Consider the following 15,588-nt stretch of genomic DNA (forward strand, 5'->3'; position numbering starts at 1 on the left):
GAGAAGGTGGTTTTATCTTTTGAAGGATTATGAGTTCACTTTGAACTATCATCCGGGAAAAGCAAATGTAGTAGCAGATGCTCTTAGTAGAAAGGGTCTGGTAGCTTCTTTGAAGATGATGGAAGAGTTGAAAGATTTTAATCTCATCGTTGATTATAATGATGAGAAAGCATTTCTGTCTCACATAGAAGTAGTTCCAGAGATTGTCGGGAAGGTAATTGAAGCACAAATAACTGACATTAGTCTACAAGAAGTAAAAGGGAAGTTAACTACAGGAGAGGCACCTGTAAATTGGTCATTCGGGACTAATGGAGGTATTTTCTTTAGGGGCAGATTGTGTGTACCAGAGAATGAGGCCTTGCGAAAGGAGATTCTAACTATGGCCCACGAATCTGTACTTACACTTCGTCCTGGAACTACCAAAATGTATTATGACTTGCGACGTCAGTTTTGGTGGAGGGGTATGAGGAAAGATGTCGCTTTGTTTGTTTCAAGATGCCTTACTTGTCAAAGGGTGAAGGACAAGCATCAACGACCAGCAGGACTACTCCAACCATTATCAGTTGCATAATGGAAATGGGATTCCATTGCTATGGATTTCGTTAGAGGGTTGCCTAAATCTCAGCAGGGCAAAGATAGTGTATGGGTTATCATCGATCGACTTACGAAATCAGCTCATTTTCTTCCCGTGAAGCAGTCGAACAATGTTACTAGTTTGAGTAACTTGTACATCCTATAGATCGTAAAGCTACATGGTATCCCTATGTCGATTGTTTCAGACAGAGATCCCTTGTTCGCATCTAGATTCTGGAAAGAGTTCCAGTCGGCCTTTGGAACTAAGTTGAATATGAGCACCGCGTTTCACCCCCAAACAGATGGAAAATCATAGAGAACAATCCAAGTGTTGGAAGACATGCTTAGAGCATGTGCCTTGGATTTTAAAGGGAGATGGAGTGAACAACTACCACTCATTGAGTTTTCCTACAATAATAGTTACCAGTCTAGCATCGGAATGGCACCGTTTTAAGCTTTATATGGTAAACCGTGTAGAACACCATTGTGTTGGGCAGACGTCAGTGAGAAGAGCGTCATGGGGCCAGAAGTTGTTCAAGAGACGACAACGAAGATAAAGATTATTCAAGATCGTCTAAGGACAGCTCAACGTCGACAGAAAAGCTACGCTGACCAAAGAAGAAGACCTTTAGAGTTTCAAGTTGGAGACCAAGTCTTCTTGAAGGTTAGTCCAAGACCTGGCATTAAACGATTTGGTAAGAAGAGTAAATTGGTGCCACGTTACATTGGGCCATTTAAAATTCTACATCGTATTGGTGAAGTAGCTTATCGATTAGCTTTACCACCTTCGTTGGCGAATATACATAATGTATTTCACGTATCCATGCTTCGGAAGTACCATGCGGATCCATCACACTTCATCGAATGGAAAGACATACAATTGAATGAGGACGCAACCTATATCGAGAAACCGTTACGAGTTGTGGACTCCAAAGAGCAAGTCTTACGAAACAAGACCATCAAGTTGGTGAAAGTGATTTGGCAACATCACGACACTAAGGAGATAACTTGGGAACTAGAATCTGAGATCCGGGAGAAATATCCGGAGCTACTTGATGGTAACTTTCATAGCTCTTTCCTTTATCTTGAATTTCGGGACGAAATTCTTTTAAGGGGATAATGATGTAGTATCTCGTTTTTTTTTCTTCTTAAGTATTAGGGTGCGAACCCAATCCATATGGATTGGAAGGCTAGATTTAATGCATTGTGGAGCGTTGAACCTAGTTGTTGTCGTGTTTCGGTTGCGAAACACTTGATAATTTCTTGAGAAACCATGTTTCTGTTCGTGTGAGCGAGCCTTGATGAGTACATATGCCAATAGGGATACATATCTCAGGGATTTTAGAGAACATGACACTTGCAAAGGGGTACATGTCATGTTTTATTCAAAAAAGGGCATTTTAGTTTTTTCATCCTTTTGATGAACTTAAAACTTCTCCTGGTCTTTGCAAACCAGTGTTGGTATCGAGTTCTTCTTCTTCTTTCGTTCCATCAAGAAAAGAAAACAAAAAAATAAATAAAAATAAAAATCCTTTACATAAAAATCTGAAATTTCGGAGCTTTGATAACATCTTTCGATTGTGTGCTTGGGTTTGAGTTGCTTGGGAGCTTTTATTTCACACCAAAGGTAGGGGGACTTCTTCACTGATTTGTTTTGATTTCATATTCACATAATTGAAATCCAACATCCTGATTTAACTAATCCTCTATCTTGTTTTACTCTTGTGATTGGTTATATGTTAACTTTGGTATGTTTTGTAACAACCCTTGATTGTTCTTCATCAATTTCACCTCTAGGATTTCTAGAGAAAATTCAGAGATTTCCTCTAAATTTGTGTTTAAACTCTCGTTTTGAAGTTATAAAACATGGGTGATTTGAAATCCTTGAAGAGATGCGTTTTTTTTTAAATCTGAATCCCTAGAATTTCAGGAAAAATCTGAAAATGTTCCTGTCATGTTATGAACTTTTTATACAGTTTATAAGCTTATTAATTATGTTAGTATTTTTTTTTAAAGAGGGTTCTTTCTAGTTTCCAACAAGACCATATTTGCTAAGTTCTGAATCATAATGAATTTTGTAGAAATTGTTGATTATAGACTACCGAAACTGCAGTTTTCTGAAAACGGGAATTCGGTGATGCTTTGTCTAAGACTTTTTAACCTACTTACAAACATTGTTACCTTCATATATTATTTTTATGTTAAGGAGGGTTTTTACTAGTTTCTAAGGAGACTGAATTCACTGAATTCCATCGTTTAATGAATTTTGTGCGAATGTTTGAGTTATGACTCTCAAAACTGTCAATTTCTGTAGCTACCTTACTGTCAGACTTTCTTGGCAGCTTTTCAACTTGGTTCCTGAACTTATTATTTTTGTAAGTAAATTTTATATGATATATTATCTTCATAGCTTTGAAATGAGCTAAAAACAACTAATTTTGGATAAGTATTGAAGCCTATGTGAATTTTTGAACTTGGACTATCAAAACAGTTAACTTTCTGGAAACAGATTCATGTCAGGTTTTGTTTGGAGATTTTTGACCTGGTTCTTGAATTTATTGATTTTTCATATAATTTTTATAGGAAAGAACATTCTTTCTACTTTAAAATGAGTTAAGAACCATTGATTTTTATCGTGCAACAAAGACTACACAAATTTTTGAAGATAGGAAGTGCAAACTCTTGCTTTAAAACATTCTTATGAATCTGATTCTTGCCCAGCTATATGGTTTAATATTCTCTAGTACTTCTGATCTTGTTTTAATCAAGGTAAGTTAAGGTAGGTGTTCTTTTTATGGGTTATGAATCAAAACTTTGGTAGTTTGAGCGATACTCACATTTAACGATATTTGTGAACTATCTATCGTTTGTTTGAGCACTCTTTTGATTACAAATGCTACTGATGAGTTTGTCGGGCCCATTAGGGGAAATCCATACTAAGGTTACCTGCGAAAGATCGTCTGGGACGATGGTTAGTTTTCAGATAAACTCCGACACTTGGTAGGACCCTCACAGTAGAATATTGCGAACTCAATCGCTTTGGATGATTTCAGAATGGTTTACTGACTTTATACAGTCTTTGAAACTTGGATATGGATGTGCTCAACAACTTAATGTTTAATTTACATATATTTTGATGTTTTTGGCTATCCTTATTGGGCATTGAATTGTACTTTCGACTTCGTATCGTCGTCTCCCTACTGGGCTGTGGCTCACCCTATTTGTTTGGTTTTCCACAGAGTTTGAGGCAGCTTGAGGCAGTAAGCTTGTAAAAGCTTGGTGCGTAAAGCTTTGGGGGGTCAGAGTGAGTATACTCGCTTCTTTTTTTGTTCATGTATATATTTACGTGTAATCTGGAATGGTTTGTGAAAACAAGTACTTTGTGTTTATTTTGTGAAGGTTTGAAAAGGAAATTTTTGTTACTCTTGTAAATTTTGTAAATGAGGTTTACGTTGATAGTTGTGCTTTTGTTTGAAAAGCGGTTAAAGCTATTTTGTTGTAATCTTTAAGCTACCACCTTTAAGCGAACTTCTTAAGGAAAATGAATCCTTTCTCTGGTATTGTTTATAATAGAAGTTGTAAATTACTACTTTGACTGTTATATGAATGGAAGGTTTAGATTTCGCCACTTTAGCTTAATAAGTTTGCGTGAATTGATTTTTTTTCTTTTTTTATTCATGATGACATGGCAACCTCACCATGATTAGTGAACTATTTTCTTTAGTATATTTCCGTTTTGGCAACTCAGAAGGTTGGAAACTTGTCGGTTGACTGGATACCACGGCCAATCGAAAGCGAAAAATTTTCTGGGTCGCGACAGTTGGTATTAGAGCAAATGTTTCGATTTTCTTTGGGTTTCTCTGTGTTTTGTGTTAGTGATACCAGCAAATTTACTCTATTTTGGTTTGAATTGTGAGTCTTTAAGCGTTGGTTTTGTTGTAAGATTTATAAAAGGAGTTTAGAATCTTTTCATTTGGGAATTTTGAAAAAAAAAAAAAAAAACTACTACCAGATTCCGTGATATGTATGATTGGGTGGTTAGTAATGAGTAATTACTGACCAAACTAACCGAGTTAACTCGTTGAAAGTTTGATTCGTAGATGTCGAATATGGAAAAAATAGCTCGCTCTACTCCAACTAAGAAGATCAAGGTTCTGAATAAGAGAACCAAGACTATGCAGTAAGATATGGCAGAGCTAGCAGGTTCCTTGAAGACCATTGCTAAAGCTATAGAAAATCCGAACAAATCCAGTCATGAAGTTGATGTACGAAGATTCAAGAAATCTTTAGGTAATGACTTCATATTTCATGGAACCGAGGAACCAACTGATGCTGAAAAGTGGTTGCTGGGTATAAAGAAAGAATTGAAAGTTATGTTGGTTTCAGAGGAAGACACAGTGAGATTTGTTACATACATGTTCCATGGAGATGCGGATATTTGGTGGAGCTCCATTGAGAGAATGGAAGATGTATCACAGATGTCTTGGGAAAGATTTGAGGAGTTGTTTTTAGAGAAATATTTCCCACCGACTTCTCAAGATGCAAAGTGTATGGATTTTGCATTATTAGAGCAGGGGGATATGTCGGTAACTCAGTTAGATAAGAAGTTTGCATAGTTAGAACGACATGGACAACATTTGGTACCGACCCAGGAGCTGAGGGCTCGTAAGCTAGAGTGTGATTTGAAGGGACCCATTCGAGATAGGGTGGTCAGTCATAACCATAACACGTATGCTGCAGTCTTAAAATATGCGTTGGCTGTTGAAGCTAGTTGGGCTAAAACACTGAAAGAGAGAGAAGCTCATGAAAAGAAGAAGAAGGTAAAACAAAACCCACAAGCACGGCATAAGCGACCACGTACCGAATCTCCGGCGAAGAAGGAGAAGAAGCCTGGGACAGAGTGTTATAATTGTAGAGAGGAAGGTCATTACGTTAGAGATTGCCCCCATCCACAGAGGCAGAGACCACAAAACACGAATCAGCCATGCAATCAGAATGTTGGTGGTAGACCTCAGAATCATCCAAGTACTTTCGCACCGCCATTCCAGCCGAGGAAACCAAATGTCCAAGGGAAGCTTAACTATGTTGCAGAGATTAGAGGAGAAGCAGAGAACTCCGTTATTGAGGGTAACTGATTAAAGATTTAATGTGGGTTGTAGTAATAGTGGTTATAAAATAGGGTTCTTTTCAGACTTGTGAAAGCAGATTTTTTTTGATTTAATAAAAATTATATACACAAAAATATTAAAAATGGTGCAAGAGGTACTGGGGTTTAGGATTCCACCGAATTCATTTCTTAAGGTTCAAATAATGATTCTTTTAACAATTATAGCTCAGTAAATATATAAAATATAATGACTCTTATTTTTGCCAAGATAAATTCTCCGAATATTAGATGTAAATGTTAAGCATGAGGCATCAAATCATCTAAGCTAAGCATGCCGCATCAAATCAAATGACAACTAATTTTTTCAAATCATAATTTCAATTAAAATTAGTGCAAAAAGTAAATATAGAATTAAATAAAATTACCCCAAGTATGAAGTTTGGCCTCCTCCGTCGTCCCAGTATTGGGTTTTAGCTCATCATAGTAAAAATGCTCTCAAAATAATTATTTATTGCTCAAAAAGTTGTTTACAAATGATAAAAATGAGTAAAACAATTGAACAGAAAAATCGCAACAGAAATAACTGTTGCAAAGGCGCTGTTCAGCTGTTACAAAAAGAACGATAAATGGTAACTGCTGTTGTACGAAGAACTACGACCCACGCGTGTGCGTCTTAGACACTGTTGATAAACGACTGCTTCTGCGTGTCCGTTCTTCGTGTTCTTCATCTTCATCAATGGCAGCAGCAGCAGCAGCAGAGAGAAATCATGGTTCTCGATCTGCAGCGTTCCTTCTCTCCTCCCAACTCTCGACATCCCTTCTATTCAACCCCATAGACATATTTATACTCAAAAGCACCGAGATAATCCGAGTTAAATGCAAATAATTCTTCCTTAATGATTTTTATTTTCACGGGAATATTTCCTTTCCCTGTTCATCTTTCACGCGTTTGTTCTGAGCTGTATTTCCTTGTTTATCCTGGCTTGATTGGTCGAATCTTGTTGAATAAAGAAGAAAATATTCTCCCATGCAGTTACGTATCATCCAATATCCGTGATAATTTCTCTTCCCTGTTTAACCAAGACTCGATGTTCTAGCCCAACTGGATCGAATCCATTAACCATACAATCCCTGTTTAGCCCAAACAGGTCAATCAAAACAAAATCCAGTGATTGAATCTCGCTCAAAGCCCACACAAGATCGAACCCAAATTTCTTCCGTGAACTGCATGAACTTTCCCGCCATTTTGAATGTTCAAAGCGTGAAGAAGGGTGTCCCCCTAACCAGTTCTGGGGTGCGAATAGCAGATGCCTTGGGGGTGACCTGGGGGTGACCCTTAGTAATTAGGTTACCCCTTATCCAAAAGCGAGAGTCCGAATAACACTTGTCCTCCGGATGCCAAAATCAACTTTTCGAGCCGAATTTTCCAAAAATATTTATTTCCAAAAAATACCTACAAATACATAAAATAACAAAATTAGTACAAAATCGAGTGCCAACAATATATAGTATTGAGATCAAATTAGACACAAAAATGTGTCTATCAAATACCCCCAAACTTATTATTTGCTAGTCCTCGAGCAAAATTTATTCTTGAAAAGTGACCGAGTTAATCTCGGGTTGGTTTATCAGAGGTGTACCCATAAAAACCAATACTCCAGACCCTAGCTATCTACGCAGAACCTTGGAAAGCACTAAAGAACCTCCTTGGTTGGCATACAATTATTGACTCTAAGAGGAAGAACCCTGATGCGAAATTCCAATTGTTGTACACGAGTTTGCACTCAAGCATACTAAAATTCATATAAGTGACAGAGCTCTACTAAGATAGTTTCACGATGGACATCATACTCGGAGTCAGACTAATCACATGAAAAGATTAAGAAGATGGAAAAAGAAAAATGTAGATGGTTGAAAAGTGAACGGTGTTTCCCATATCTGTCTGAAGGCCTCTGCCAAGGTGAACCTAACCTAAATGACTGAGATACCGGTCTGACTAATATTAACACACTGGCATATACAAGGGTACCAGTGGTCAATAACTTAAATCTAGATCAACAAACCGGAAAATACAAGGGAACCAGCAGTTGACTACACATAACAATAACCATTTTTTTTTTTAACTTAACGGCATGAATAGATCTTTTGGATCCAAGCGCATGCTTCTTGTCAGCAGATTACACGATAGTTCCCACGGGTCCTGCATTCCATGCTTGCTTAGGCGACGGAAACAGGGAGAACACACGCATATTGCTATCCAAGTGTTAATACTTATTCCGATTGGTCTAACTGGTCCGGTCTTTTTTTTTTTTTTTTTTTTTTTTTTTTTTTTTTTTTGGGTAACTCAGTCACTCTATTTCACCCTAGCAAAGGTAACAACTTGAATCGTGTGCCCCACCAAATCACTTGAAACAAAAGAAAACTAAAAATAGAAAGTGAAAAGGACTCGACGAGATATGGTGAAACTATCATGTTATTTCTAACACCTGAGCTCTGTGCTTTTATGAATAGACTCTATAGATGTTTCCATCTAGTCAGATTGGTTCCTCAGCTCCTAAAACAAAAATGTTTCCATCCACTTAGATTGGTTACTGCTATCCTTAATAGGCGTAAATTTCTAGGCTATGGAGTTTATTTATTGCAACTAAAAAGTTTCTCCCATACCCCCAAACTTAAATCTAACATTGTCCTCAATGTTCTAAAGATGAAACTAAAAGCTTGAACAAGGAGAAACTGTTACCACTTGAAGCAAAAGAGATAAGGAAGGATATTACCGTGTCGCAAGAATATTGGGTTACCTCCCAAGAAGTGCTAAGTTTAAAGTCTTCAGCCAGACTTAGGAAAGGATTATTCAACTCGAACCATAAAGTAACAGTCGAAATAACTGTGGGTCTTCAAAACGAAAAAGAGCTGACCAAAGGAAACTACAATAACCCAAGAAAGTGAACAAGAATAACATGCCCTTATCTAGTTTCCTGATTAAGATATTTATATCTAATTGTGGTTCAGGTTCAGGTTCTATGAAAGGGTCTAAATAAAATATTTTTCTCGGATGCATTTCCTCATAGGTTGGATCCAAATTATTAGGTCCTAGAGTCTGGAAAAACTCAAATATGATCTTAGAAGCGCACAATAATAACCTAAATAACTGAGGATCCTCTAAGTCAATAAGATTTGACTTACAAATTTGACCACAATGAGAGTAGTGGTCATTCTTAAGCAAATGTGTCGATTCTAATTTCCTAAAGCATTTAGGTCTAGTCTCACAACTTAATATTCGACACATTTGGAATATAAACGTTCCCACAGTTGGAAGAAAACTATTTGGTGGGAAAACAAAGTCAATCTGGGTATCATACCCTGGGCAAACCACATCAACCAGAGGATGGGTTTCTAACGACTGAACCTTTTTCAGGACATCATTAGGTTCGGGAAAACGAGTATGAAGGTAATCTTGTAAAATTGTCGAGGCAGAGATATCAAGTCCTAAGTGAAGGGACTTTCTGAGAGTTAAAGTTAAGGCACTATGAAGGTGATAATCACCCCCAAACTTAGAGTTTTTAGTGTCTCTAGATAGACTAGTTACAATCTCCCTAATTTCTGGATCATTAGATTCTTGAAAATGGTAAATTGATTCCTCTAATTTATTATCAGGTAGTGCATATTTACTCATCTCTACGAGTCTATGTTCTTCATTCAAGATTATTGTTTCTAAGTCGCTAGACTCTAAAACAGCATTTTCAGAATAAACCCGTTCCTCTAAACCACTATCGGCTTCGTAATCAAAAGGAAATACTACATCGTCTAAAACGGTGGTATTCCTAATCAAATCCTCGTCCTCTTGAATAGGTGAATAATCATAAAAATTATTTGGATTTGAAGTAGAAATAATATAATCACTATAAAGCTCAATTGGATTACTAGATTCCTGATCACTATGCCTACATATTTCAGATTCTTCATCACTACTATCCTCATCATCATAATAGTACGAAGATGATTGAACCTTATCTAAATAAGTAGTGTTACCAATTATAACCTCATTCTCTTGATTGTGTAAATAACTATCTTCATTCTCAAGGGTATTATTGGATACACTATATTGGCAATTCAAGTAATTTCGAGCAATTCTTTCGTTCGTCTCAGCTATCCGCTTGAGGTGGTCTTCTAAAGAAGGTTCACTCATTATTGTAGTTCTTTCGTCTATAATTATACTATTCATATCAGCTAACTTACGCGTCTACTCAGCTAACTTACGTGTTGACTCTAGTAAAGAGGAATTATCAGAAGGATCATAAAAAGGACTACTTTTCAATAGTTTGATTGTATCCTCTAGAGACGAAGAACTAGTACTATAATCTTCTTGCTCGTAAGACTGATGCATGTGTGGATAGGATCACCATGGTATGAACCATAACCTTGAAAAGGTTGGCGTTCCCAACTACTATTCCCACCATGGTCATAAAAATGATGATGTCCATATTCAAATTCAGATCGATACTCATTGTATTGGCTTCTATCATACCAGTTCGATATTCTTAATTGCAAGGGAATTCTACACAACCACAAACAAGGCCGACTCGACTCCACCAAAACAAACCTAAAGATTTCTAGCAAACAAAAAGCATGATGGTTCCACTTAGATTGTTTCTAGACCAGCTTCTATCTTTCGAAAGGGAATTCGTTGCAATTTGAGCAAACCCCTCTGGAATCAATCCGAGTCAAAGTAAGTTGAATTGAGGCGAGGGAAGCTCAGTGGAGCTTTGATACCCAAGGCCTCACCGCTATCACAAGGCGGCGCAGTCACGCATTCAACTCACAGAAACCATCATGAACTTTGGAGTGTGCTTAAAGAGCAACCAATATTTTTCGAACGAGTTTCCTATTAAGCTCGTTACCCTATCGGTCTCGTTCTATTCCAAATTTTAAAGCTTAGGTTCGCGTTCGGTTTCGTTTTCCTAAGGCGGGCAAGAAGAGAACGGTGATGAAATCCGAACCCTTATCTTGTTTAGGCCAGACCTTGCCCTTTACTAGGAAAATAAAGACAGTCCTGTTCGTTCTCAAACAATTATCACCTTAAGGCAGACAGTAACCCGCTTGCAGGAGATTCACGGGTGTTTCGATTGGACTTAACTCCCGTACCAGACGGGCGATGAACCGTTGTCGTCGACTCGGGCCACGACTCCTATGCCGTGTGCGAACCCGAGGGGCCGAGACGATATAGTAATCGTCGTCCTTCCCTGCACACAGTTTATATAATATTATTATTTATTTATTTTTAATAAAAATACCCTTCCGTAGGGTTAAAAATAATAATAATAATAATAAAGTCCAAGAGTCCAGTCCAAAGTCCAAATAAAGTAAAGTGCAAAAGAAAAAGAAAAATAACCTAAAAAAATATAAAAAATCTCTCTTTTTTTTTTCTCTCTTTTCTATATATAAAACAAAAAAAATTCCTCTTTCGCTCCTTTCGCTTCAAGCTTTTCCTTCTAAGGTCCTTAGTACTCCACTTCGAACCTGCAAATCAAACACAAAAAGAAACGTAAAAAGGAAAAAAAAAAGATAATAAACCTAAAAAAAATTCTACCTAAGCACAGGTCCGCGTCGGCGGCGCCAAAATGATTAAAGATTTAATGTGGGTTGTAGTAATAGTGGTTATAAAATAGGGTTCTTTTCAGACTTGTGAAAGCAGATTTTTTTTGATTTAATAAAAATTATATACACAAAAATATTAACAATGGTGCAAGAGGTACTGGGGTTTAGGATTCCACCGAATTCATTTCTTAAGGTTCAAATAATGATTCTTTTAACAATTATAGCTCAGTAAATATATAAAATATAATGACTCTTATTTTTGCCAAGATAAATTCTCCAAATATTAGATGTAAATGTTAAGCATGATGCATCAAATCATCTAAGCTAAGCATGCCGCATCAAATCAAATGACAACTAATTTTTTCAAATCATAATTTCAATTAAAATTAGTGCAAAAAGTAAATATAGAATTAAATAAAATTACCCCAAGTATGAAGTTTGGCCTCCTCCGTCGTCCCAGTGTTGGGTTTTAGCTCATCATAGTAAAAATGCTCTCAAAATAATTATTTATTGCTCAAAAAGTTGTTTACAAATGATAAAAATGAGTAAAACAATTGAACATAAAAATCGCAACAGAAATAACTGTTGCAAAGGCGATGTTCAGCTGTTACAAAAAGAACGATAAATGGTAACTGCTGTTGTACGAAGAACTACGACCCACGCGTGTGCGTCTTAGACACTGTTGATAAACGACTGCTTCTGCGTGTCCGTTCTTCGTGTTCTTCATCTTCATCAATGGCAGCAGCAGCAGCAGCAGAGAGAAATCATGGTTCTCGATCTGCAGCGTTCCTTCTCTCCTCCCAACTCTCGACATCCCTTCTATTCAATCCCATAGACATATTTATACTCAAAAGCACCGAGATAATCCGAGTTAAATGCAAATAATTCTTCCTTAATGATTTTTATTTTCACGGGAATATTTCCTTTCCCTGTTCATCTTTCACGCGTTTGTTCTGAGCTGTATTTCCTTGTTTATCCTGGCTTGATTGGTCGAATCTTGTTGAATAAAGAAGAAAATATTCTCCCATGCAGTTACGTATCATCCAATATCCGTGATAATTTCTCTTCCCTGTTTAACCAAGACTCGATGTTCTAGCCCAACTGGATCGAATCCATTAACCATACAATCCCTGTTTAGCCGAAACAGGTCAATCAAAACAAAATCCAGTGATTGAATCTCGCTCAAAGCCCACACAAGATCGAACCCAAATTTCTTCCGTGAACTGCATGAACTTTCCCGCCATTTTGAATGTTCAAAGCGTGAAGAAGGGTGTCCCCCTAACCAGTTCTGGGGTGCGAATAGCAGATGCCTTGGGGGTGACCTGGGGGTGACCCTTAGTAATTAGGTTACCCCTTATCCAAAAGCGAGAGTCCGAATAACACTTGTCCTCCGGATGCCAAAATCAACTTTTCGAGCCGAATTTTCCAAAAATATTTATTTCCAAAAAATACCTACAAATACATAAAATAACAAAATTAGTACAAAATCGAGTGCCAACAATATATAGTATTGAGATCAAATTAGACACAAAAATGTGTCTATCAGTAACTTCTTAATTTTCAGTTCTCGTGCTAAAGTTTTGTTTGATACTGGTGCTACCCATTCGTTTATATCTCTTCCCCTAGATGCGTATATAGGTTTAAGTGTTGATCCTTTAGGGTTTAATTTGAATGTGTCTTCACCACTTGGGAGTTTGGTTACTATCAGTAAGGTATGTAAGAATTGTGTTAACTCTTGGTGACCATAGGGTGAGTATAGATCTTATACCACTGAAAATGCAAGAGTACGACGTTATTGTGGGTATGGATTGGATGTCACACAGTCATGCCACCCTGCATTGTTCTGAAAAGAAGATTTCTTTCGTGACAACGAGTGGGAATCGTGTGCTCGTGCAAGGGGAAAGGTTGAAATTCATTACCCCATCTCTTCATGGGAAAAAGAGACGAAACGAGACAGAGGAATACATGGGTTACATGGCGTATCTAGACGAGGAGGACACCGACACCAAGGTGACAGAAGAAGCAAGGATTGTTCGAGGTTTTCCAGATGTCTTTCCAGAAGCATTTCCAGGATTGCCACCAAGGAGAGAGGTTGACTTCGTGATCAAAGTGCAACCAGGAACTACACCAATATGTCTATCTCCTTATCGTATGGCGCCGAAGGAAATGAAGGAGTTACGGAAGCAACTTGATGAATTACTAAAATTGGGATTCATCAGACCAAGCACATCACCATGGAGAGCCCCAATTTTTTTTGTTCTGAAAAAGGATAAAACATTGAGGATGTGTATCGATTACCGGAAGCTGAATCAAGTGACTAACAAGAATAAATATCCTTTTCCCCGAATAGACGACTTGTTAGACCAGTTGAAGGGAGCACGATATTTTTCTAAGATTGATCTCCGTTCCGGGTACCATCAATTGAGAATACGGGAGGAAGATATCCAAAAGACAGCTTTTGGCACTTTTTTTGGGCACTATGAGTTTCTTGTGATGTCGTTTGGGTTGACGAATGCACCTGCAGCATTCATGGAATCGATGAATAGAGTCTTCAGGACTTATTTGAATCAGTTTGTGGTGGTATTTATTGACGATGTTCTTATTTACTCTAAAAGTGAAGAGGAGCACGAGAAACATCTTCAGATTGTGTTGCAGACTTTGAGAGACAACAAGCTATATGCCAAGAGAAGTAAATGCGAGTTCTGGATACCATAAGTGTTATTCTTGGGCCATGTCATTTCTGGTCAAGGAATAGTTGTAGATCCAGAGAAGATAGCGGAAGTAGTTAAATGGGAATCGCCAAGAAATGTGTTTGAAGTTAGGAGTTTCATGGGTCTGGCAGGATACTACAGAAGATTTGTGGAGAATTTCTCGAGGATAGCTGCACCACTCACTCAACTGACTAAGAAAGGTGTAAAATTTGAATGGACAGCAAAGTGTGAGGAAGCATTTGCGGAATTAAAGCGTAGGTTAACATCAGCACCTATCTTAACAACACCTGAAGCAGGACTTGGTTATGAGGTGTATTGTGATGCATGCGGAACTGGGTTGGGTGGAGTTTTTATGCAGAAGGGAAAGGTAATAGCTTATGCTTCGTGACAACTTAAAACTCATGAGAAGAATTATCCCACTCATGACTTGGAGTTGGCAGCAGTGGTGTTTGTCCTTAAGCTCTGGCGACATTATCTCTACGGGGAAAACTTTGTCGTATTTTCGGATCACAAGAGCTTGAAGTATATATTCAGCCAAAAAGAATTGAATATGAGGCAGAGAAGGTGGTTTTATCTTTTGAAGGATTATGAGTTCACTTTGAACTATCATCCGGGAAAAGCAAATGTAGTAGCAGATGCTCTTAGTAGAAAGGGTCTGGTAGCTTCTTTGAAGATGATGGAAGAATTGAAAGATTTTAATCTCATCGTTGATTATAATGATGAGAAAGCATTTCTGTCTCACATAGAAGTAGTTCCAGAGATTGTGGGGAAGGTGGTTGAAGCACAAATAGCTGACATTAGTCTACAAGAAGTAAAAGGGAAGTTAACTACAGGAGAGGCACCTGTAAATTGGTCATTCGGGACTAATGGAGGTATTTTCTTTAGGGGCAGATTGTGTGTACCATAGAATGAGGCCTTGCGAAAGGAGATTATAACTATGACCCATGTATCTGTACTTACACTTCATCCTGGAACTACCAAGATGTATTATGACTTGCGACGTCAGTTTTGGTGGAGGGGTATGAGGAAGGATGTGGCTTTGTTTGTTTCAAGATGCCTTACTTTTCAAAGGGTGAAGGCCGAGCATCAACGACCAGCAGGACTACTCCAACCATTATCAGTTGCAGAATGGAAATGGGATTCCATTGCTATGGATTTCGTTAGAGGGTTGCCTAAAGCTCAGCAGGGGAAAGATAGTGTATGGGTGATCATCGATCGACTTACGAAATCAGCTCATTTTCTTCCCGTGAAGCAGTCGGACAATGTTACTAGTTTGAGTAACTTGTACATCCTATAGATTGTAAAGCTACATGGTATCCCTATGTCGATTGTTTCAGACAGAGATCCCTTGTTCGCATCTAGATTCTGGAAAGAGTTCCAGTCGGCCTTTGGAACTAAGTTGAATATGAGCACCGCGTTTCACCCCCAAACAGATGGACAATCAGAGAGAACAATCCAAGTGTTGGAAGACATGCTTAGAGCATGTGCCTTGGATTTTAAAGGGAGATGGAGTGAAAAACTACCACTCATTGAGTTTGCCTACAATAATAGTTACCAGTCTAGCATCGGAATGGCACCGTTTGAAGCTTTATATGGTAGACC

At 37.9% G+C, this 15,588-nt stretch overlaps 2 protein-coding genes and 1 long non-coding RNA gene across 3 annotated transcripts; all 3 read left to right on the plus strand.

Moving 5' to 3' along the window:
- The first annotated feature begins 1,090 nt into the window (after positions 1 to 1,090).
- On the plus strand, positions 1,091 to 1,693 carry LOC113313062. Its single transcript, XM_026561786.1, has one exon. The coding sequence runs from the start codon at positions 1,091 to 1,093 to the stop codon at positions 1,691 to 1,693; it is 603 nt and encodes a 200-aa protein (XP_026417571.1).
- A 368-nt stretch (positions 1,694 to 2,061) lies between these two features.
- Positions 2,062 to 4,159, plus strand: LOC113309569. The gene is made up of 2 exons (XR_003340676.1): positions 2,062 to 2,200; positions 3,813 to 4,159. It is a non-coding gene; the product is annotated as an uncharacterized LOC113309569 (long non-coding RNA).
- Positions 4,160 to 4,760: 601 nt separating this feature from the next.
- LOC113313063 lies at positions 4,761 to 5,708 on the plus strand. The gene is made up of 2 exons (XM_026561787.1): positions 4,761 to 5,159; positions 5,226 to 5,708. The coding sequence occupies exons 1-2, from the start codon at positions 4,761 to 4,763 to the stop codon at positions 5,706 to 5,708; spliced, it is 882 nt and encodes a 293-aa protein (XP_026417572.1).
- Positions 5,709 to 15,588: the final 9,880 nt, after the last annotated feature.

Source organism: Papaver somniferum, chromosome 9 (genome assembly GCF_003573695.1).
Source record: "Papaver somniferum cultivar HN1 chromosome 9, ASM357369v1, whole genome shotgun sequence".
In the NCBI taxonomy this organism is placed as follows: Eukaryota; Viridiplantae; Streptophyta; class Magnoliopsida; order Ranunculales; family Papaveraceae; genus Papaver; species Papaver somniferum.